At 48.6% G+C, this 24001-nt stretch overlaps 2 protein-coding genes across 2 annotated transcripts in view; both read right to left on the bottom strand.

The window, feature by feature from the left end:
- BMP3 (bone morphogenetic protein 3) overlaps positions 1-7478 on the bottom strand; it is a 26781-nt gene extending 19303 nt beyond the window's left edge. Inside the window, exons 1-2 of the mRNA XM_009887996.1 lie at positions 7390-7478; positions 4019-4095 (exon numbers count right to left, since the gene is read on the bottom strand). Of these exons, the coding sequence (XP_009886298.1) occupies positions 4019-4095; positions 7390-7478 (166 nt within the window). The remainder of the gene's footprint in view (positions 1-4018; positions 4096-7389) is intronic.
- Positions 7479-12817: 5339 nt separating this feature from the next.
- LOC104289098 (chromosome unknown open reading frame, human C4orf22) overlaps positions 12818-24001 on the bottom strand; it is a 230913-nt gene continuing 219729 nt past the window's right edge. The window contains exons 7-8 of the mRNA XM_009887994.1: positions 15239-15368; positions 12818-12913 (exon numbers count right to left, since the gene is read on the bottom strand). Of these exons, the coding sequence (XP_009886296.1) occupies positions 12818-12913; positions 15239-15368 (226 nt within the window). The remainder of the gene's footprint in view (positions 12914-15238; positions 15369-24001) is intronic.

The raw sequence follows: 24001 nt of genomic DNA, 5'->3' as shown, positions 1-24001 counted from the left end.
GAGGGCAGTAACGCAGCAGTCACGAGTCACACCGCGCTCAGCCTTCTCCCCCCGCACGCCTCCCGGCGGGGCCGGGCTCCGAGCACAGCCCGCAGCCGGCAGGTGGAAGGGACGCCAACTGGGCGTCCTCTCGGAGGGACGGCCACGCTCCGCTCCCTCCTCCGTCGCCCTCCGACCCCTCCAGGGCTGGCAGAGGGGACCCCGGCACCCAAGCCCATGGCACGGGGCGTACAGCACGCCCAGGAGAAAGCAGGACAAGCCCTTTCGGGCACCGCGGGCTGCAGCGGAATCCCCCGCACCATGGCTCCTCCAGCGCGACTGGGACAGCAAGGTGCTCCCGGCTCGGCTGAGAGGACTTCACGCGCCTCCTGCCTCGGCTGCGTCTTGCCACCAAGAGCACAGACATGTCTCACTCCCCCGGACAGTGCCGGCGCATCCGACAACGCCCCATAGCATATGCGACCCCTTCCCTTCCAAAATACGCTTTGCCACACAAAGGGTGCCTCACCTCACACCCTGCCGGGGGAAACCACAGGAGAAGCCCCTGTGCATTTTCAGGGTTTATAAATATGCTGGCTCCCGAGAATGACTTTATTTCTAACCTGAAGAAGGGAAATAAGAGAATTGGCTTGCAGAGCAGTGCATGGAGCTCAGCACACATTATTTCCACAAAGAGGCGTTCACATTTTCAACGGGCTGCAGAAAGCCTATCATTACAAAGCACTAAACATAACACTGAAATACATCATGTACCAGAGGGTGAACGCGCCTTTCAAATTACAGGGAATTTGGGATCAGTTACAGATATTGTTATGCAGTTTTAATAAGCTCATCTGTAACAACACGAGGGAAGTGCGTACCGGCAGGTGAGAAGGAAAGAGAAGATTTTCCAAAGCAGAGCAATGATTTTTATATGCTTCCATATTTGAGTGCTCAAGTACCACCCATGGCAGCATCTCATTTTCAAACACTTCTGAGGCATCAAATTCGCCAAATGCACCTAAAAATACTATCCCTGTATGTACAAACACACACAATTTCAACATGAATGCTAACGGTAAGATTACCTACACTTCTCACTACTCTATATAAGAAACCTGCGTTATTGCAATATAAAAACCGTACAACACACATAATTAAAACATTAAGGCATGATCGAGCTTTTGGACACAAAGGTTAAAACCGATGCAGATCTCTGCAGGGAGAAAGCACAATTATTTGAACCGAGAGCTAAAAAATTCGGCACAAGCAGCAATCTCTGGCTTAAACCCATGGCAGAACTGCCAATCCCCAAGAAGAATCTTTAGGCAACCGAAATGCTGGAATTGCTATTTCAACTGCAGTCGTGTTATTTTCTACTGGTGAGAGATGCGATTCAAAAAAGAAAAACTAACCCAACAACACACCACGACTCTTTAAATAAAACAAGCATAACTGAACCCTCTTTTAAACCTACAGTGCCAAATAATCGGCCATACGAATGCAATGTTTTGCATATCCAACACATCTTCCAAACTGCGTCCTGACTCTTGAGATTGCACTGCTGTAAATCAGGGATGACTTCAGTTAAAAAAAAAAAAGAAAATACTGAGAGACAGCACGTATCCGACACCATACTGGAGCAAAGGAGGATTAGAGAAGAACGAAGTTAATTCGGCATGGAAGCTCAAGCACCCTATCGCTGAGCTTTTATCTAAAATCTTTTAAGTGTTAGCAGAAAGCCCTGTTTATGCAAAATTAATTCCAAATTTGGCTCCCAGAGCCTTGCCCCACCACTTGACTGCGATTGTTTAATTTGAGTGTCTAAAATAGAAAGTTAGCCCTACACAGTCCTATCACAGCCAGTACGGAGAAAGAAAGAGGACGCTTGGTGTAAGGCACAATGGGAAAAGCCACTTCTCGGGGCATGAGGTGCCGTCTCTGAATCGCCCTTTTCAGGCAGACGCGTGTCCCTGTGACATGGTGGGACGCTCATTACACGCCGTTCTGTGCCTCCCAAAGTTAAAAAATATCCTGAACTCAAACTGGACACGAGATTTTTAAATGCCAGAGCGCTGTGACTGCACAAACCAAACCAAACCAGCCCAGCACATCTAAGGAGTTCCTCCTCATTAGCAAATAGCGGCTGGCAAACTCTCAGACCCGACTTCCGAGATAACAGCGCTGTTGCCCTTCTCTTTTCCATTTCTTCCATGGAAGTGCTGCAAATCGCGAGCAACTTGCACATTGTTCGGAACACAAAACTTTGACCGTGTCCCAGAGAGCTTACAGTTTAACCCCACCGGTTTCAGAAGAATCCTGCTGATTTCCAAGAGAAGAAAGAGACCCCCTAAAGCCACAGATGTAACCGAATGGGTAGCTCACCCTCAAAACTACAGTTCTGACAGGGAACGTTTTTGACTGCAAGCACCATCGAGCGCCACTGAAACCACCCCCTCCTCTTACAGATGCAGTTATTTCCAACCAGGAGGCACACTCTGGTTTTTTGGCTTGGGTAGAGGAATCCGAAAGATCAAATCCAATGGGTTATTTAGATAAATGGCCAGGTTCCAGCTGCTTCTGCAACCCTGTAATAATGTGTTCACATATAGCATTTACGGGACAGGACGGGAAGTGGAAAGAAGCAATTCACAAGCAGGCTGGGACGGTGCTGTAGCGGGGAAAGGACCCGTCACCCAGCGCAGTGGGACTGGACGCCCAGGTGGAAGGACTGGGCAACCACAGGTGGGCCTGTGACACTGCTCCTCTGCCCCATCTCGGTCACAACGAGAGGGAAAAGGACTCAGAACCAGCTACCACATATCAAGAACATGAAGAATGAGACACTGACTTCCATTTATTCTTTCTCCACATTCTCCATCAATGAGTGATAGCTCAGTGACTTGTTATCTCTGCACTTTTGGGTGGGGACAGTAACACACGGAGCACGACGCAGAGAGCAGGGAAGGTCCTTTAGGTACCCTGCCAAACAGGGGGGACCTGGTTCCCCCCCAGGTAATCCTCCATCTCTTTACATCGCTCTCATGGGGCAACGAGGGGCGGACGACGCCGAAGAATCCGCCCTTGTTCTGGTCTCTAGTGACTGTTTTCACAGTGGACGAGATACTCCGTTGCACGATGTTCCCATCCCCATGAAACCCAGCAGGATGGTTTAACACTTGTACCAGCACAAGCAGAGTCCAAGCTTGCAATTCTATCCCGTTCCCTCCCGCCTGCTAAAATTACTCCATAATTCTGCTAATAATAAATATCAGGCTTAACATGCAGCACTGCAGCAATGTACTAAGCAAAACCAGAGCTTGCTCTGAAGTGAAAGGACTACCTATCTTTTTGGCATTGTCTCACCTTCATGGTCACTATTCTGGTGTGACTGGGAACTGTCCCAGTATCACTGCCTGAGACAGCATTGCCGTTTCTATAGGGACAACGCACGAACACTAAGAGCGCTACGGATGTAAGCTTGGACAGAGATGCTGCACTGAAAGGACCCGGTCTGCTTCAACACCCTCAGCTCTCAGCATTCCGCCTAAGAGACCGAAACATGCGGTCTACCGCTCTTGATCAAGCGAGTGAGACAGGTTTTGTCAGGAAAAAGCTGTGCTTAATTGAAACTAAGCACCTCAAAATCCACGAGGGTGGTTTTCTATCCATCTTCACGCGTTGCAACTCTCCGTTCACAGAGACAGCACACGGAAAACCCGCAAGGAAGTCCCAGTTCTCAGCGCAAGTCAAGGCACCATTAAAGCGGAGTAAGGTTTTTTCCCAAAGCTCCTCCGTACTGCTACAGCAGAAGCGCAGGGCGATGTGGCGGAATGGGAGTCAGCGGACCTGCTGTTTCTCAACCACTTCAGGTACTTCTGGAGTTCTAACAGGGAACCGCCACGAGCACTCACTATTATTAACGATGCATCTCTGTGGAGATAATGACACAGCTTTAGGTGTCTGATGTCCAGCTGGGTGTCCACAACACCCTTCTGGTTCAACTAGAGAGGTGGATCTCAAGAGCTCTTCAGCCCACTCGACAGTAGGCTTTTAGTCCGCCAGTTCGCTGTCCATGCGAAGACACTCTTGGAGTTGTACCGCCGCGACTTTCGCCTTCAAAGGTTGGAACAATATTCCTGAGGTAGATAGTGAGCCCCCGGGATGATCCCGCAGCCTTCCTCTCCAGGGGCCGCCAGGTGAATACGTGGGGAAAGAGGGTCTCCCACATCAGCTCCCACTTTTGAAAATATACCTCTTGGCACACAAACAGCAGTCTCCGCATCTGAGAGCAGTGTCTGAATTCGCTGATTGTGGGGAGAAAAATCTTCTTTCATCAGCTGATGAATATTCATCACCACTGGTGTGCACACTTAACGGCCTTTGATGAGCTGAGAGGCAACTCTGCCATCCTGTCAGCCACGGTTTGTTTTCTTTCTATCAGTGTTTATCGCTAAGATATGGACGTATTAAAACACCGAGAGGCAGGCAAGACGATTTGGCAAGGTGAGAAAATAGTTTCATTTAAAGTGAAATATTTTGGTTGAAATAAATTGTGGTTGGTTAGTTTGGATTCTGACTACGTCCCCATCTGAAATTCTCCACCCGCATCTTTTCAGCTGAGTTACTTTAACATTTTGCAAACAGCAATGAGGGCTATGGAAAGAACCTGTGGTTTGGTTTCCGGTAGATATTTTGACACTGGCACTACTTCCAGAATGGAAATGTAGTTCTGCAGTTTTTCTTAATATACTTTGTGGCCGGAGTTCTGCTCCAAGTGCAGCAGATGGGTGCTTTAGGCTGGTTGCACTAATTGGCCGAGCTTCACAGGGCCAATATACTTAATAATACAATGGAGTCAGCATTTAACGATACATTTTACTACCGCCCTTCGTTCTCTGACAATATTAATATTAATTTTAATTGAGGCAGCAACTTCATGTGCTTCCAGTTTAAAAAGGTTAAAAAAGGAATAAGTTAAACATCTACCCCTCAAAAAGCGAATGGCGAGCTCCTTCAAAGAGGCTCCGCTAACTCTGTTTTGGAAAGAAGGAAGAAACAGGATGGCCACGGTGCTGCTCTGACATTTTAATCTTTTCTACCAGAATGGCCAAATGAAAAGGTCAGATCTGAACCATCTCCCAGAATAACGGGAAGTCCAGACTCGTTCTCACCCAATATGACCTCAGTCCACGCAACAGACCACCGAGTATCAAAACCTGATCACCGTCGCCCACCGGTGTGAAGCAGCTCCCAAACAGCTGAACGGTGCCCGTAGGGAAGAGGAGGGACTGCGGGGGCACAGCCGAAAAACGGTCTCCTCCATGGGATCTACTTTGAGGGTGGTGAGGCACTGGAACAGCTTGGCCAGAGAGGTTGTTGAGGCCCCATCCCTGGAGGTGTTCAAGGCCAGGCTGGACGTGTCTAGTGGGAGGTGTCCCTGCCTATGGCAGGGGGGGTGGAACTCAATGATCTTCAAGGTCCCTTCCAACCTAAACTATTCTATGATTCTATGATCTGTCAGAGTTAAGCGGCGGAGAGGCGGTGTACCAACAGCCGAGCACCAGACACTCTCACTTCAGCCTCTGGGAAAATAAATCATGGAGCGTGTCCTCTTGGGACACATTTTTCTGGGCACGTGACGGGGAAGAAAGTGACTGGGAACAGTCAGCATGGATCTGCCAAGGGCAAATTGCATCTGACGCACCGGATTGCTTTTTGTGATAAATTGACTGGACTTGCAGATGAGGGAGACCGGCAGACAACGTTTACCTCAACTTCAGCCAGGATTTTGCCACCATCTCTGACAAAATCAGCGTATCCAACTTAGGACACTACCGTCTGGATGGCTGAAAAGCTATTTAAATGACCAGGCTCGGAGGGTCGACATTAATAGTACACATTCCACTTGGAGACCAGTAATAAGTGGAGAGCTGCAGGAGGCTGATGCATCTCTTGGCGACTGACATGAGCCAAAAAGCTTGCGTTTGCTTTGTATCATACTCCATCAAATCCTGAGGTCTTTCCTTTGGGCCAAACCCTCGGCAGACACAACACAATATGGGGCTTCACCCATTTTGATGTTATATGCACAGCCGAGACTCACCGTATTACAGTAGTCATGCTTAAAATATTAGCAGTGTTTTTTTACGAGACTCTGAATAAGATACTTGCTAAGCAAACTGGTATTACTTCACTGATTTAAGCTGTAATGATTTGCCTTTTGACCTAGGAAGTGCAAAAATTATTAACACCATTTCTTAAATTCAGCATCTCGGCTTTTCAGCTGTCAACAGAATTGATCCCAATTACGCCTGAGGAGAAGCTCAGGGGAATGAAACACCTGAACTTGTCCCAGAGTGCGGGTCCCGCTGGTGACAGGGGATGTGCACCCTCGTCGGCTTTTTGAGTCTTCCACTCATAAAGGCACAACAAGTCATTTAGAAGGCCAAAAAGGGTTCAAGAACATGTTGAGGCCTAATGTTGATGCAACAGCAGTAAAAACAATGTGTGCAAAATGAGCTCTAGTCTGAACTTAGTGCAGAAACACTCTACATATTTTGCATTTTTAATGGAAATGACTAAACGTGGCAGTAATTTATTTTTCTCCCTCCCCCTTTTTTCTGTCTGTGTTTGCCAAGCATAGCAGCTCAATGGCATAATCATCAAAGCAAGTGTGGAATAAAAAAAGCTTACCTACCTTTCCTGTGTTTATAAAAACAAGGCAAACATTTCAGTATGATATACCGACACACTCCACACCTCAAAACACTGTCCAACATCCTATATCACTTCTTTGGAATATCCACATAAACTTATCTGCCTTTCTGCACAGCGCACAAATCATTTTGGTACAAATGTACAAATCGGGTCTTAGTCAGTCGGGAGGGCAGGTCTCCACGCAAAAGAGCTGCAGGGGCATGAAAAGCTACAAAACACGCGGACAGACAAAAAGAATAACCACCACCACATGGGACCAATCCTGCGTACGCACTGGTGTGATTAAGGAGTGACTCCGTCCTGTCCAGTGCAGTCACTCCAGATTTCCATCTGTGGAGCTGCGATTACAACTTAGACTGCTACAGATAATCTGGAAATTTATTTTTTTTTTTTTTCCTCCTTCCTGGCTCCCCCCTTCTATTAGGAAACAGGAAAAAAGTAAAGAGGTAAAATAATGCTGCTCTAGAAGCAGGCACCAAAGTCCAGCTGGTATGTGGAGGTGCACGTGTCTGCGTCTACAGATGCACTTGCAGGCAGGTATTTGAGGCAAAATCAAATGGAAACTGTCCGAAATTCTGGCGATGTGTAAGAAAGCCCGACTGTACTTCTCCCCTCCAGTAATACAGAAGTTACTTCCCTTATAATCGGGCAGGACTGGACTTTCCAAGCCCATCACCCACCTGTACTTACTGTACCACAGCACCGCAGGAGGAGAGGGTGAGCAGGCGCTTCTCGATTGTTTTCACCTGCAACCGCGAGGACGGGTTGTCCACAAACATCGCCCTGCTGAGCTCGTCGGGTCTGCAGATCCCACTCCCTCCTCACCGAGCCCCAGCAGCTCCATCCCAATCCAGCACAGAGTCCATGGCATTGTGACACCTTTTTATTCCTTAGCCCCGGCGCACACACGAGGCTTCAATCTTCATTAAGTTTATTTAAATGATGAGCAACTCCTGTGCCAAGGTCAGGTCCAGCCTCACCACCCTCCAGCAGCCCCTTTCCAATGTGCTATTTAAAACCTCCATCGAAAACTTCCAGGTTTCCACTTTTTCAGAGTTTGCCATGTAATGCACATACCTGGTAACTTCTCGGTTGTTTGCTCCCTCCGCACACGCATTCGGAAGTCCCGGGGAAGAGGAAACCACAAATACTCCTTCTGGGGGAAATGATATAATTACATATTTGCATAACAAAGTGATATTAGCAAAAATCTGTTCAGCATGTGAAGGCCAATCCCACACTTGTGCTTATTATTCGCCTGGCTTTCAGGCTTGCCAGAATTTACTTATCAAAGCCATCTCCGCTGCGGTGGCTCCTCCATTCGGCTCTCCCCGCTGTCATCTGCAGCTTCACCTCGGCTGCCTCCCACCAGCCCTCTGCACCATCTGATTGCCCCTCTCAGATGGGCTTCCACGTCTTCTGCTCCAGCAGGGCTCCTGCCACCAAGTCTTTGGGTCAGTGGCACCAGCTCTGCTCCCAGCAGCACGTCCCCCAACCCCACAAACTCACCCCGCTCTTACTAGACCCATCATCTCTGGCCAAAGTGTGTCCCACCCCGCAAAAGCCATTGCTCCAGAGAAACCTCATCTCCTTTCATGGGATTTGGTGTTGTCTCCCGGTAATTTATATCACAGAATGGTAGGGGTTGGAAGGCACCTCTGGAGATCATCTAGTCCAACTCCCCTGCCCGAGCAGGGTGACCTAGAATCCTCCGCAGTCAGCTCTGGATGACTCAACCCACACCATATCCCCTACATCCCCTACACACACACGCTCCCACGTACACCGCGGAGTTCACAATGACCGCAGGAGAACACTGAACCTCGCGTCAGCCGCTGCTGCGTGGAATCGCGCAGCTCAAATCCCAGCGGTGCGGGGAACAAAGCGGCGTGAGCTCGCTTTGAACTTCCTCGCTCTTGGTCTTGGAGGTGTGTACAGAAAACAGCCTTGCGCTCAGCAGGGTCACGGTGAGAAACTCGCACCAAACCCCCCTGGTGTACAGCCGTTATGTATGTCCATCATCCATCCCCGCGGTTTCACGCTCGTGGGACGGGTGTTTGCTCAGGTGGCCACCGTCAGCCCTCCCGCCGGAGGTGCCTTCCCGGCGTAACATCTCCTCCCGGGCCCGGACATTGCATGTTTCTCTCATCACGGAGAACTGCTGTGGGATCTGTAATACCTCTGCTTGGAGCTGAGCTGAAATAAAACATGCCTCAAGCGAACAATAGCCAAATCACCGGAGCGATGTTTTTCCTTCTCGTAAAGAGCACGCGCTGTGCACAGGGCTGATCCGCGCGGCCTCGGCACGCTCAGCACCTGTGTTTGTGTTTTCTGCGCAGTGGGAACAGCGCCTCGGCTGGCTCCGCTTGTCCCTGCCTGCCTCCCAGAGAATCGCCCAAAGGTTTTATTCGGTTTTGATCTGATTTCTTTTCTGTTTGTGGGCAGTTGGAGTTAATGGAGCGCTTGCTCCTACAACCTCTTTCGCTGATGGCCAAAAGGAGAACACCTAATTCAGGGGGGGTTGGACTAGATGATCTCCAGAGGTCCCTTCCAACCCTGACCATTCTGTGATTCTGTAATGATGAAGCCATACGCTGCTTGGAGACCACCTTGCTCTTCACACGAGACAGGGGTCAGCCACTGAGGCGGCATTGCTGTCCCCCATCTCCTTCTTTTTGCTCTGGAGATGCAGCGAGACTGGCAACGCTGCGGCTGGAACCACAAACCTGCAGCTCGTGAAGCGCTGCTGCGTCCTCTGAGGTGGTACCTCACTGTACGGCTACCAAATGCAAAAGTGGGGCTTAATTCCCATCACTGCTCGGGTTCCTCAGACAGCTGGCCTTCCACAAAACCACTGCTGGCCAGCGAATACAAAACTACCAACGCCTCTCCATAAAATCACAATGAGCCCACTGGAATGTCATGTGACATAATACAAAAAGTTTCTAACTATGTCAAAGCATCCTGCTGTGACGGTTTCTTTTCAAAGCATTGTACTTTGTACCAAATAATAACTCCTCCTGTGATTCTGCGCGTGGCTCAGGATGGAGCTGTTCACCACCAATCTCGTGCTACTCCTCAGCTTCATTCTATTATCCAAAACAACAACAACAACAACACTTCCGAACGCTGTTGCAAGACCAAAGATCCACACTCGACATAAAAAGAACAAAACTATGATTTTGGCAGGGGAGGTAAAGAAATGTAAAAGAATCCAAAACATACACAGGCTAGTAAGATCTGTAGACTGTAACTCATGTACGTAGTTTAGACACGCTTGAAAAAAAACCACCCATCCCCCCGCACTGGTATAAAACCTATAGTTGTGGGGAACCTTTGCAAGGACACATTTACTCGTCAATGCCTAAAAGCAGTTGTCTTACGGCAGTGTGCGAACTCTGTACCCGCCGTCGGTAAACGCCACGCTCAGCGGCGATACCAGAGTTCTCTTTCAGAACAGAACGGAGAGATTTCCACTCACCTTACGTTTAGAGCAGGCGGGAATTTCAGGCTGGACACTTGGCATTTGTTTCTGCTAAAAAGTCTCAGAGCACACGAACACATACAGGAACCTTTCATGTGGTCACCGGCCCTTAGGAAAGCTCCTCTCTCCATTACCATTTCTGTGTCCACTCAGGGCTGGACAGTGACAAGACGTTGGGAAAAACCACCGCCAATGTTTTAGGGAAACCGAGCGTAACAGTGCTTAGTTGCTTCTAGGCACTATCCGGTCTGACTAAGAAATTTAACCTTTCCTTTACAACGTGAGCCAGATGACAGAAGTGCCTGGGGACAGATCTTCACTTACAGCAGAGGCTACAGCTTCTTCCCGTTGGGACTGGCAAAGGACGACACCGTGTAACTCCGGAGCCATGACGGATAACACTGCAGGGCGCCAGGTTTTGAACGTCGGCAGAGACCCAACACCAGGAGATCAGCGCACAGGCAAGGACGGGCGGCCAGGAATCCAAGGAGGTTACCGAGCAGCCAGTAACTCTGTAAATTACTCCGTGAACACCATCCTTTCATCGCAGATATTACAGTTTACTTTTTGTCACAAATGAAGTTCATTGCCCACATCAGAAATAGCATGAAATTACAATTCCACAGGAGATCAGCACCAACTGCAAAATACGAGGCTTCCTACAGCCTTTCAGTTACCTATTTTTAGAGAGATACAGTGCGCATTGGTGACACGCTGAACTGACAACACGATAAGCCTGCTTAGATCCAGATTCCATTCCATTTTCCATAGGATTCTCCTGGATTTCCTCCCGTTCTTTCCAATCAAGAGCATTGACTACTAAGATAAAAGCAAAGTAAGCCGAATTTGTGGAAATAACTTCTGAAGTTAAAAATTTACTTCTATTATTTCTGCTTCATGCTATTTATTCATTTAGATTGTAAAATGATGTTCTCCAAACTCCAGGGACCACTTTCCAACTTAGTCTTTTTAACATTACTTTAAAATCCAAGCAGATTGAGACTGAAAAATGACAGTTCATTTGTCAAGAGGAATGAAAAAATGTAATTCATACCCTTTCAACAAATTGTCCCTCCTCCCAGCCTTCATAATCAGGATTTCTCCCTCTCCAGTGCTCACGAGAGGCAACACCTAGTGTTTTCAAAATGGCTTAGGAGTCCTGATTTTTTTTCTGGGGAAAAAAAATATATCCCCAGATGCTAAGCTGTACTATAAAAGCAATTTTGCTTTATTGCTACAAAAATATTTGTAAGTCAATACCTAGCCCGTCCCTTGAGCTGCCCCAAGACACAAGGGCAGTAAAGCGAAGCTGAGTCCATGACAGAAGCCTACTTTTCAGGTGAAATGCAAGGAATGATGGAAAACTTTGTTTGGTAGTGCTAAACGAGGGAAACACCTAGAAGCACCAAGGTCAGGAGAAGCCTGCCCCAACAGCGCAAGGTCTTCTCTCTGGAGTCGTAGTTTCCAACACACAGCTCTCCGCAAAATCAAAGCCTTACTGCAGTCTTGGGCTTTTGTTCTTTCCGTTAATTGCCCTGGGAAGAGGCATCACTTGCTGTTGCCTGTTTATTCTCCGAGCAGGCTTCCAGCTTGGTATTTCCACCGGCTTTGATGTGAAGGTCTCCGGCGGCGCTGGGTTTCTCTGTCCGCTGCGGGCAGGGCAGCTCCTGCTGCCGGCATCTGCTGGGTCTACAGCAGGGGGCTCTGCCGACCCAGCGACGGAGGCAGCAATGGAGACCAGGAGAGGAGGTCCAAAACCTTCAGCAGCCTGGCCATGCGCTGGGCTATTCCTCCTAAACCTGGCTGAAGCTCGGAGACAAAGAGTACAGTAACCTTTGGTGCATGCATCTGCTGCTGCAATTTCGGGGTGCTACGGGATGAAGCGCTCTCTATAAAAGCAAGATGTTACAGTAAAAGATTTTATTATATTTTAAAAATGGCAGAACTTCATAACATTGAAAGTTTTATGGAGGGAAAAAAAACCCAAGGCTTCTAAATCTCTCGCAAATTATTGCAGCTTTGAAGTAACAACTTTCACTTTGTAATTGTTGGAACACTCCTCCTCCTTGCAGTAAAGGGATCTTTAATGTGCCAACTGCTGAGACCGAGGCGCTCAGCCTTCTCCAAAGGGAACGTGCTTGTGATGAGGCTGGCAGATAAACCTCGCCCGACGGTACGCCTAGCAGCGCTGCTACCGTCTTTGCTCTTGTCCCAGTTGCCCCACCGGTCCTTTTCACAAATTTGCGGTATGGAGACCAGAAAAGATCATTAAAACCATCCAGACCCCTACGGAATAAGGTCCAGGGATTTTCACCCAGCCACGTTCTGCCTTTACCTCCACATCCTTTTTCTTTTCTCTGTAATTATTACTTTTGTTTCCTGCTAGTTCCTTCTGCTGCTTACGTCGGTGCTGTTTTCCAGTTCCCCAGTAAGCAGACAGCTACAGCCAGTACGGGCTCTTCCTTCCACTTCACTCCCCTCAAGGAGCGAGGCACCAACCAGCTCTAAACCAGTATAAAACCCCCCTTCCTACCCCCAAACACAAGGTAAACATCTTTAAACTGTTTATTTTTCTTCCAGATGACTTTAGAACGGCTAAACACACCACTGGGATAAGAGCCACACGGATGGACCTCAGGTCCCTCTTCTGACGATGTGGTCGTAGATAACAACGTGGAGATAGAGATCTGTTTGAACAGGCGTCCGTGTTGTGTTGTCTCCGGGGTCGGCCTGAAACACAGAATGTTACAGATAATCAGAAGAGAGAAAAGACATGGTTGTTAATGTAATGAATTCTCCTCCTCTTCCCTGGGAACGTAAAGTTCGATAAATGAAACTAGCTCTGACGGTGGGGATTTCTCAGCAAAGACTAACGTCCTGGTGCCGGCATGGTCGTTTCTCCTGCAATGCTTTTAGCAGATGCAAAGCCAGTGATAAGAGTTTTTTCAGCTAAATACAACCAGGAACAAGTGGACCATGGACTGGCTAAAGAGAAGGCCCCCGTGGAAGATCAGCCAGCTCGTACCAAGTCTGTTCAAGATGAACCCCACGAGAGAGACCTTGTGCTGATCTCAGTTCGGCCCACAGCGAGTGCTCCTCAAAAGCTTGTTCTCCATCAGCGAGTGTCATGGAAAAGTCAAAGCCAGACAGATGTCATGGGCACTCACAGCCCCGTGCCCTGCAGCCTGCGGGGGGACACAACGTACACCCACAGACGCGTCTTAGTGCGGCTCTCGGCACGCGACGGTCTTTCCCGTAGATGCTGAAGAGCTGGTTATTTGTCACAGATGTTCTGCAGCTGCAGGAAGTTGGACTGGTGGCCCGCTTTCAATGCAACCCAACACATTTTTAGGTATGCGTTTTGGAATTTCTCACAAACCAATGCACTTATTTTGAAACGCATATAATTTGATATTTTGTACTGTTACTATTCATACGCGACCATCTTTCATGGGAAGCACATCAAAGAAACCATCATCCTAGATCAGTTCTGTAGAAACCCAAACAAATTATTGCCCAGCTTAGTCCATGTTGGTTTTGAGAGTAAACCAAAGCCTGGGTGTGTTTGTCACATCCAATCTGCAGTCCAAGGACTTCAGCTGTAAAGTTTAAAGAAGCGTGGTTGGCACCAAAGGAACACAGTTGGTTTCTGACAGAGGGAAGCTGCCTATCATGTTATTACCCATTCAGCTTTCACCATGAAAGATGAAATACCCTTGGCGATTGAATCAGCTTTCAACTATGGCTGAAAATGGAATGTCCAGGTACCGCTCCAGCATTTGCTTTGTTTGGATCCAACTGCTATGTAAATAAACCGTATAGACCAATCAACTTCAGCAGTAATAGGATCGGAGCCATTTTTAGGTGAAAGCAAAGCATACGTTTGTGCTGTTAATCATATATAAGACACAGAATCCGCAACGCTCATCCAGTTTATACCGCTACTGAGGCACGAGTATTTTTCCTTCATTTTACTCAATTGTGAACCCTTCTGAACCATTTACCGCATGCTGGACAAACACAGCTCTCCATAAGAAGATATATCTAGTGTCAAATACCTCTTTTGCGAGGGACAGGTTTTAAAATCCAGGCCTGACCCTCATGCCAGTGGCGATCTCCATCCGCTACAAGAACTAAATGACCTTAATGGGACCGCTTTCCTTAGGACTTCTCAAATCTTTTGTATTAAGGAAGGAGGAGGTCGGGAAAGGAATTCTGCCGGTTTCAGATCACCGCTGCAGAGGCGCCAGGGTAGAAGGCGGCCCAACTCTTCAGATGCAGAAACCAATTCTGCTTTCTGGATTTGCTGGTGTTCACCAGGCCCTGCCAGGAATTGGGATGTTACAGTTCCTGAAAGTTGCAGCTTTTGTTTCAAAGAAGCCTAACATTTACTTATTTTTATCCAGTGTTTATTTATTTTTATCCACCTGCAGGCGTGTTTCTTAACGGAAATTTGATTTTTAAGAGGAGATGAATACAGGGACCACCAGCCCCAGGACGCCTCGCCAACGTTTTGGCAATTTTTCCTTTTAGCCAGATGCACACGTGTCCTCCTCGGGAGTAAAAACAGTGTCTTTCCACACCAGATGTACCTGCTTACACACTCCCATGCTTCAGTCCCCACATCTTCCGCTCCATCTCCTTCTCGGTGGGTCAGTGCAGGGGACATGACCGTGTCACACGTCCCGTCCCGGCAGCGACGGCAACAGTTCCTTGTTCTGGTTGGGAGGGAAAAGTGCAGGGGAAGGGACGGGGGGTAAGAGAAACCCTGCTGGGGAAACCTTCCCCTGTCATCAGTCGGTTCAACTGCTGATTTTTGTCCTCACGAGGGAACGGCTGAGACACACTCGGTCACAAACGAGGTAGGGGAAGTTTATCCTGACGGGGACCACAGCAGCTGTGTTAACAAGGGGAATAGCGTGTCTGAGTAAGCCTGACATATTAGGTGTGTATCGGTAAAGACGCTGTTTGCAATCGGACTCAACAGTTTAGCAGTCAAACTCCATCGCATAAAGGCGATTTAGAATATCGGGGGGAAGGGGGAAAGGCATTTACCTGGGGATCCACATTTATTATTTTCCTATCACTTTTGTTCTTGAAGAGTAGTCCGCAGGCATTTTCTGCAATCACTTGGTAATTTGGGCTGGAATGCGAAGTGCTGACATTTCTATCCCAGTTGTAAAAGCTGTGAAAATGCGAAACAGAAATGCCGTACTTTTAATGGATGTCATTCTTCCAGCTTAACGGGCAGATTCTGACCTCCTTATTCATGCTGAGCAGTTCCCGAATCCACAACGGCCCCTCTGAAAGCCAGACAGATTCACCAAGGAGCAGAAGTCTCCTAAATATTAGAGAACCTGTCCAGACACGGCCCTACAAACCTCATCTCCGCCAAAACGGCGCTGAGGCCCCCAGCTGCCTCCTCGCCCGTCCCGTACCGCTGTTCCTGAAAGACTCGGAGCCCCGGCTGGAACGAGCGGGAAGTGGCAGTGCTGGAGAACTACTGCTGTGACGGAAACAGCTCTGGAGACCACCTGAAAGTGCTTCCCGGACCACCACAGATCTGCAAACCAGATGTGGGAACCGACCGTTTCCCCATAGGATCTCACTGCAACTCTCTTGCTGCCTTACCATTTTTCCTTTTTCTTGTTTTTAATATAATTCTGGTGGCGAGGAGTTTTCGGAAGGCTCCCCGCGGGGCAGACGCGGTGCGAGGGGCTGAACTCCAGCTCCCCACAGAGACGTAGGTGTCAGCCGGGGGTTAATTTTGGAGCAAACCCTTCCGTCAAGCTGATGCTGCTCGCTCCTTTCCCAAACCTCCAGCGCCAAACAAAAGTGACAAGGAACCAGCCAAACACCAACGGGACACAGCAGTTCATCGGTCCTTCTCCCAGGCCAGAGATGATGGAATTCCCTGAGCCTTCTCACACGTCTGCTTTTTGACTTCTCCAACTTTTTATCACCTGAGCTCAGCCCTTCTTCTGGCCTTGGTACTTGCGATCACCCAGCGAAGAGGCTCTCACCTGCACCCTCACTCTTCGTACTCCTGTACACAACTTTTCGGCTGGGATGTACCTGCAAACGGCGCGGTGCGACAGCGCTGCCACACGTACCTCGCGGGGATACCCATCTCATCGCCGAAGCGGCACATGGCATTTCTGCTGCTCATGTGACGAGCGCATCTTCTCGCAAAAGGCAGAGGTACGGGGGGAAATTGGGAAATCATTCTGTGCGTAAGGCGGAGTCAAGAAATTTAGAAAATTCCTTTTAATTTTCCTGCCTTCTGCAAGGATACTCCGTTCCAACCAGATACGTGGCAGCGCCTTGGTTTCTCCCTCACTTTGACAGAGCGCAAAGCAACGCGCCTGGCTGTTACGTACACCAAACCTTTCCCATCCTGGTAGGGATGGGTCAATCTATAACGACGTGGAGCTGTATTTACAATGCCCTTACAGAATTCATCCTGGCATCGCCCAAATCAGTGGGGGAGTCGCCACTCAAGTCGACAGCCGAGGATTACAGCCCGGTAACCCAAAAATGTGTGCTCAGCACAAAGTCACGTCCCTGCGCCAGCGAGTTAGCGCCGGCAGAAGCTGCCCTCGAACTCCGTGCAGCCTGAAGCGTGGATGCCTGCGCAAAATGAGCGTAAGGTGGGTGGACACAATTCATTCACCTGAGTAGTAATAACTGCTTTCCTTTGATATGCTAATCGGTCACAGTCATTTGTCTTCTATAGAATTATTTAATTCTCCTGACTACCCACGTTAAGTGGTAAACGGAAGATTTTTTTCATTCGCTGTTTAAATCTAGGAGTAAGAATATGCACAAAGTTGTATACAAATGAAATACACAGATTGTTTTAACTCTCTGCTCAGTTACCTTACTTCAACCACACAGCTTTTCCCTGTCCCTCATGAGACAGCTTGGTTATAAATTCCTGTTGCACAAATAGAGATCTTTTTCTGCTGGAAAACCACTGCCAGATTAGGAAGGAATTGCTCTACATGATCTCCGAGTTGGGGTGGGGGCAGAGGAGGGAGGATATATGTCTCTGTGAAAGACTTCGCCACATTCATTAAAAAGAAATTAGACATCCGAAGGCAGAAATAGTCAATTAGCCAACAGATAATAACTTCCTGCGTTTTGCCAAGTTTCCATCCCCACTCCTACCACACTTCCCCATTTAAACCAGCAAAGACGAGAGCTCAGAGTGCCTTTCTGCTGGGAAACCAATGTCGAGTGCAAACAGTTCCGTTACCGACTCTTTCACTCCATCACAAATCACATTCCATCACGTGCTTAGATGTGAGACATAACCCCCAAATCCACTGGCAAAACGACGTGGGAAATACACCCAGTACTGCCTAAAGAGGCAGGAGGTCAGAAGAAGACTTTGACCAGAGGACCACGGGGTTGGAGAGACCTTCTCCATAGCAGTCTCTCCCCCGACAGCCCCTGCTAAGGTAAAACTTGCTCACCGTCACCAACGTGTTCCACCGCGAGGACACTCCAAGAGGGAGGGGGCTGGAAATTGGGGCCCTGGGAACCCCATTGCATCCGTGTTTCCTCCTCTACCACAAATACTACACTAAACTTCAGCACTAAGTGCTATTTAGGAGTTGCTATAATCCCAATCTAATCAAACTCATTTTTGCCAGCAGAATTCCATGCGGCTTTAAGAATTTAAATTATCCTGAGATGAAAACATGCAATCAGGTGAACATGACCAGATGCCGAAGCAATAAATTTCAGTGTACATTTTTTCTATTATTATTTTGTTTGATTATCACACCTTTTGGAAGAAAGGTAACAGTCTTCAGCATAGCACTTAAGTATGTGGAGTACGAGACAATTAGTCCCCGTAGTCCAGCTGCAAGAAAAATGCATCTTGGAGTTTCCTTTAAATTTTTTTTCTTCTTTCTTTTTTTGACTTGTTGGTGCAGTGGTATATAACGAGTAGCACACTGTGTTTGGGGATACAGACTAAAATATGTCAGGTGGGTGGCTTTTTTTTTTTTTTTCCCCATTCATCAGCTAATTCTGGTCTGTGCAGATTTTCATTCTTCAGGCAGGCGGATGCCCTCCCAGAACACAGGAGCCTGAATACAGGTTTTTTTGTATCCTTTAAGTTATCCTTCGGGTACCAAGATGGCAGCGCATCAAACCACACGGTGCTTACAGAATGTCTTTCATCCAAAAATCCCTGGGTCCTTTTGTAAACAGGCATTAAACCACCTGACATTCTTGTGAGGTGTAAGGCAGCCTTTGTTACAGCTCATCCGTGGCTGGGGGAGCCCGGGCACAAAAAAACGTCGCAGGTTTTTTGCTCTCGGATAGGTGGGGCGAGGGCAGAGCAGTGCAGAGTGCCGGCTGCCATCTCCCGCCAGGAGATGGGGTGCGTTGGTTGGAGCCCTGTGGCTGCTCCCGTTCAGGGAGGTGGACCACCCTTTCCCAAGAGGCAAACCCTCGGCAAGGTTGCGAACGGGATTTTGACACCTCAGTAGCGTGCGACTGTCCCCTTTTTTCCCCTTATTCTACGGTGGGAAACGAGCAGTGATGGAAGAACCTCTCACAGAGCTGAAACGCTGCAGTGCATCAGTCCGGGGCAGACGGGACCGCGTGTCAGCCTCCCGACCAACGCCTGACCGAGAGCAGAGGTGGTGGTGCGCATCTGCAGGGTTAAGGGCTTTGTTGTCCCAACTTACTATTTACTATTTAGATCAGCGAAATCAGGGAGACAGAACACAGCGTGAAGGTGTTTATGTCTGTGTTGGCCCCACCTTTGATCCCGTGGGGTTAGATTACACTGCCCTATTCTCTCTCCCCCTCGGGATAAGGATCGGTTCCTTGATTCAGCTTCTCTACTTTTCTCTTCCCGCCCACGCGTACACAAAGATAAAACCCTTCCCTATAGCAGACTGGGACTTCAGTCAAAAACTAATTATAAACAATGATGGCTCAACAGCTTTTTTCAGTTTGTGGTTCCATGAATTTGCGATGCAAACGATCTGGCTTCAGTTCCCCCCCCCTCCCTGGTAATTTACAGACCAGCGTGCTTTAGTCGGGCAGCGGCAGAAGGGTGCAGACAAGGGAGACAGGGGGATGCGGGACAACAAAGGAGACGAGACCCGGGAATGAGAAGAAGCTGCAGCTCCTTTATCCCGGCGTTCTCTTTCCTCTGTGCCCTCCGGTAGGAGTGCACTGGTAATCGTTCTAATGGGGGGAAACTGGCATTCTGCGTGCGCCTGCCAACTATGACAAAGCAGCAGCATACTTGGATGGGATTTGGCCCGCCAGTCCTTCCACAGCCTTCTGGTGCAAACGAGGTCAACGCCTCGGTGGGACGCGACACCACGGAATACGGCACATATGCCTGACTCCATGCCAACCGCTATTTCATAATACGACGCATGTCATGGACCTCCCATTAAACAAAAACGAGCTACTTTTTCCACCTAAGAAATTCAAACATACTGAGTTTCGCTTTTCTTTTTTGATCTTGGAGTGGCTTTAAGTGAAACAGTGACATTTATCAAATGATTGCCAATGTAGGGTGAGATACGTTGCAGCACTGCGGAAAACTGAGGCAGTTTGATTTGTCCACAGCTACAGTGCACAGTAGCTATTTTGATGATTTTTCCCTGCTTACCCGTGCAAAATTGTCACAAACTGGTTGTACACCAGAGTAACTCCAACGAACTCTTGTATAACGTTGGTAGAAACACGCATCTGCCTGGAGGACGTGTTGGCGCCCTGGGCTGCTGGAAGCAGTGGAGAAGCACGGCTCTGCCCGCTGCTCTCGCAGGTACAACGCAGGAACCCCCACGGTGTCTGACGCCTCCTCTTCGCACCGGCGGTAACGGGGACCTCTAACCTGTGGCTGAGTTTCGCCGCGCAGAACTGGCACGGTGGGAGGACGTTTGGTGCCGCAGCCAGAAATCATCTTTAAGACTGTTTTGGCCTTGTTTTTGCCATTTAGTGAATGTGCAGCTCACCGCATGTCATTACTGAACTTGGGAACAGCCCCGTCACCATCGGGGTCAGCAATGACGTGCCATTGCTGCAAGGTTGTTTTGGGAACCAATACTGTGTCCAAAAGTGGCAGAGATGCATCTCCCTCCTGCTCACAACTGGACCGCTCGGGCAGTGGTGCGCTTTGTCAAGCCCCAACACCTTCTGGCCGCAATTCCTGAGGCCAGCCCGTCCTTCACGTACCCCCCAGTGGTAGCGCAAACCCTGATGTCCGTCCCCACTGAGAACCAGGGTGACGCTGCCACTGGTCGTGGGAGGGATGATGCGCTCCCAGTGCGTTCTGCAAGCACAGGACAAGAAATAACGCTCCACTGCTCATCATTGGCACAACCACCACTCCATGGCGAGGAGGCTTACGAGTAGGAAAGAGTTTGAAAACAGCTCCCTGAGCTGTTGACTCCCTCTTTTTCATATGGCTTTAAAAGCAAGTAATTTTTTCCTTCTCCCTTCCTTCGCTCAGCAAGACCACCTTTGAAAGGAGGATATCCATGCTGATTCCTATTCACCTGTGATTCCACAGGGTGATGAACTCAAGGCTCCACGGGAGGGCTGAGACCTGACCCCACACCACCAGGGCTGTGAGGATGCGCAGGACAACCAGCTGCGAAGCCCGAGGATGAATTAATGCTACACACAGTGAGCGCAGGGAAGCGTCCAGTGGGGCACGGAGATTGGCTTTCATTTAACATCATCAGCGGCGCACCGGAGCAACTCTGAGATCAAAGTGCTTGTAGAGCACCGTAACCCTTTGATCTTCCCTTCTCCTTCTGATAACCCCCCAAGCCACGCGGCTGCTCCACCTCCCGCCTGGGATCTGCCTCTGAGATTGCCCATTTTTCCCATCAAGGAGGAAAAAGGAGTGTAATATGCAAAAACGGCGAGCACCTGCAGCTTCCACTGACCTGGTGTGAAACCGTATGCCTGCTCAACCAGCCTCGACGCCAGCTCTCATGGGCTCATGGGCATACCATGAAGGGCAACACACTCAAAGGCGGTGAAAATAAACACGGGGTACACTAGCTACGAGCTTCACTGAACTATACAGCCACGCTGACTGGGAAACTCACAGTGACACTGTACAGGAGCATAACACATATCTCAGTCCTACGACGTAGGCTGGAAGTGCCTCACGGATGGTGGACGTCCAAAGCTCTCCTCCTGAAGCATTAACCAGGCGTCGCATTTTGAGTTTATCGTAGCCTGGCGTATTTCTCAGTCAGAACAGCGGCAACACTAAAAGGACTTGGAAAGCAATTCTGTTACACAAAAGAGTTAGAATTCACACAGCCAAAAGATGCTATCACCCTGTGATTCTCTTTTTCAGCCTTTTTTCTTGACAGGATAACAAGAACCCTAATCTTTGTATAAAACAGTCATTTTTATATTGGAAAAACCAGTTCTACCTATCTTCTCAGCTACTGCCAAGCGGACACCTCTCCTGCCTGTGCCCATTAACAGCTGCTGTGTAGTTCATCTTGTTGGTCTGTCTACCAGCATCTAAAATAGTTAAATTTTCTTCCTCCGTTTCACACACACACACACACACAGAGCTTTTGAACAATTTGTTGCACAGAGCTTACTCATCAGATAAGTTTTCTTCTGTTCATGAATTATCTATGAATCAAAGGTGATTTCAAGTATGTGTAGCACAATGAGCACGTGAAACATCTACGCTATCTACGTGCACTCCCTCACCCGGGTATTCTACAGGCAGCAATGGGACCCAGATGATCACCCTGTGCACCTCTGTGCTGTCTCACCAACTGCCCGCTCTCCCGTCTCATCATCCCGTTACGCCATTGCACTTCACCTTCCACCGAAGCCAAAGGACTTCAACTGGGCCACATATCTCAGTCTTCGCAATCTAGGCGTGTTCCTCAAGTTTGCTCCCGCAGGAGCGTGTCATTAAAATCACTGAACCCTTAACTGCTACATTAAGTTTCCCTTTTCATTCCCAAAGTTTAGGATTCTCCCTTCTTCCCAAACTCTCCTCACCTCCGGGCAGAATAGTTCTCTATGGGACCTTAGCAACTGCAAAGAAACGTTTCAAAAATCAGCGGGGAAAGAAAGGACACTACCTTTGCTTCCAGGAAGGTACAGATTTCAACAACACATCATACGACACAGCATATCGTTGACTTTGATTACCTTTGAGTGCAAGAGATTACCTTTCTTTTCTGGAGTTTGGACTGAGAACTACAAATGGAAAATTAAACATGAGAATTGCTACCTGTTTTTCAAAAATACCTAAAATAACCTACGAGATCCTTCTGCAAAATATCATCACGGAGTTACTGCCTGTCCGGGACGACCCGTGTAATTCAGGCGGTTACAGAGTTCGGAAATGGTGCAGTTTCCTCAAACTCTGGCAGACCTTTCTGTAGTAACTGTTTGCTGCGTATATCAATACCGTATCTCCAGAGACGGGACTGCTGCCATACGCTGGAGTTCACAGACCTGACCTGCCCCTGCTGTACACCGCTACGTGCTTCTGTGCACACAGACACCACAAAACGTGTCTTTTATCAGACAGACAACACGAGGTGAGAGTGAAACCGTAAGCTGCATCGCTCCATCTCCGCGTACCATGGACCGCTGTCATCCTTCCCTTCACCACCGCCACGGGGGCTTCTCCTCACTCTGCGTCCCAGTGTCACGCCACGTCTCCCCCACCTCCGGCAGCGAGGGACAGCACGGGGGGTGGCAACATCGTCCCGTCCTTGCCGGACCCCTCCATCCCTTCCACAGCTCACCACGGCCGCTGGCGGCGCCGGCTGTGGCCCACGGGCTCCAACCCGCATGTCCGTCGGCTTTTTCTTCCGGCGGGCGGTGGCAGACGCCCTCGGCGCTGCTGCACCGAGGAATGTTTCCCCAAGCCAAGGCAGTTTGTGCGTAACCTGCTGGGTACTCCCAGCGTTGTTTGAACTTCGGCTGGGTATACTTTTTGCATTGCAGGATGAAGGCTAAGGTTAACAAGAAAAAGAGAAGAAATAAAAGCAATAAAAGGAAAATAAATTAAAGTCCTCGGGGTTATAGGCCCGATCCCAAGAAATTATGAAACTACTGTCAGGCCCCCGAGGTTGTGCAGTAATCACTCAGAGTGTATTATCTTATTAGTTCTCTCCACCTTTAAAGAATAAAACCACCCAACACATGAGGATTTACGGCCAGCAAAAAGAAAAAGCTTTATCTCTAAGCTACAACAAAGAAGATAAAAGAGAGGCATGTAATTGTTGAAGGAACAACAGGATGAATGGCTTATACATATTGTGCAATTAATAATCACTGAAGGCCTGTTGGAAGTTGCATATAGCCGACAGATCAACGTACAAAACCAGAGTCCCTGTTCTTTTGCATACCAGCACACGATGAGTGCAACAGTAGTCAGCTAATCAAGTAACTATTTTTTTTTTTTTCCCAAAGCGTCTTCAGGCATGAGCCAAAAAACCGACCCTATAAAAATAACAATCTTAGCCATAAAAGTTTCCCTGCTAGCCAGGCCTTGGGCGTTACAACAAACCAAAACCAACCAACCAAAGCAAGCACCGTTTACAAAAGCAGGTCACTCTGTCCCCGTTCCACACCAAGTGGTGTGCCCAGCTGAGGTTCTCAACAAGGGTCTCTGGAGAACAGTAGACCTCCAGTTCATTCACTAGGGATATACCGAAACCGGCTCCTCACCACGGCAGCCAAAGGAGTATATAACGATCAGCAGTGAGGTGGGAGAAGACATAGTTCAGTCTTCCTCAGAAATGAATCAAATCTTAGGGGAAGATTTATTATCTG

Source organism: Charadrius vociferus, unplaced genomic scaffold (genome assembly GCF_000708025.1).
Source record: "Charadrius vociferus isolate BGI_N301 unplaced genomic scaffold, ASM70802v2 scaffold687, whole genome shotgun sequence".
Taxonomy (NCBI): Eukaryota; Metazoa; Chordata; class Aves; order Charadriiformes; family Charadriidae; genus Charadrius; species Charadrius vociferus.
This window is presented reverse-complemented; position numbering and strand designations above follow the sequence as displayed.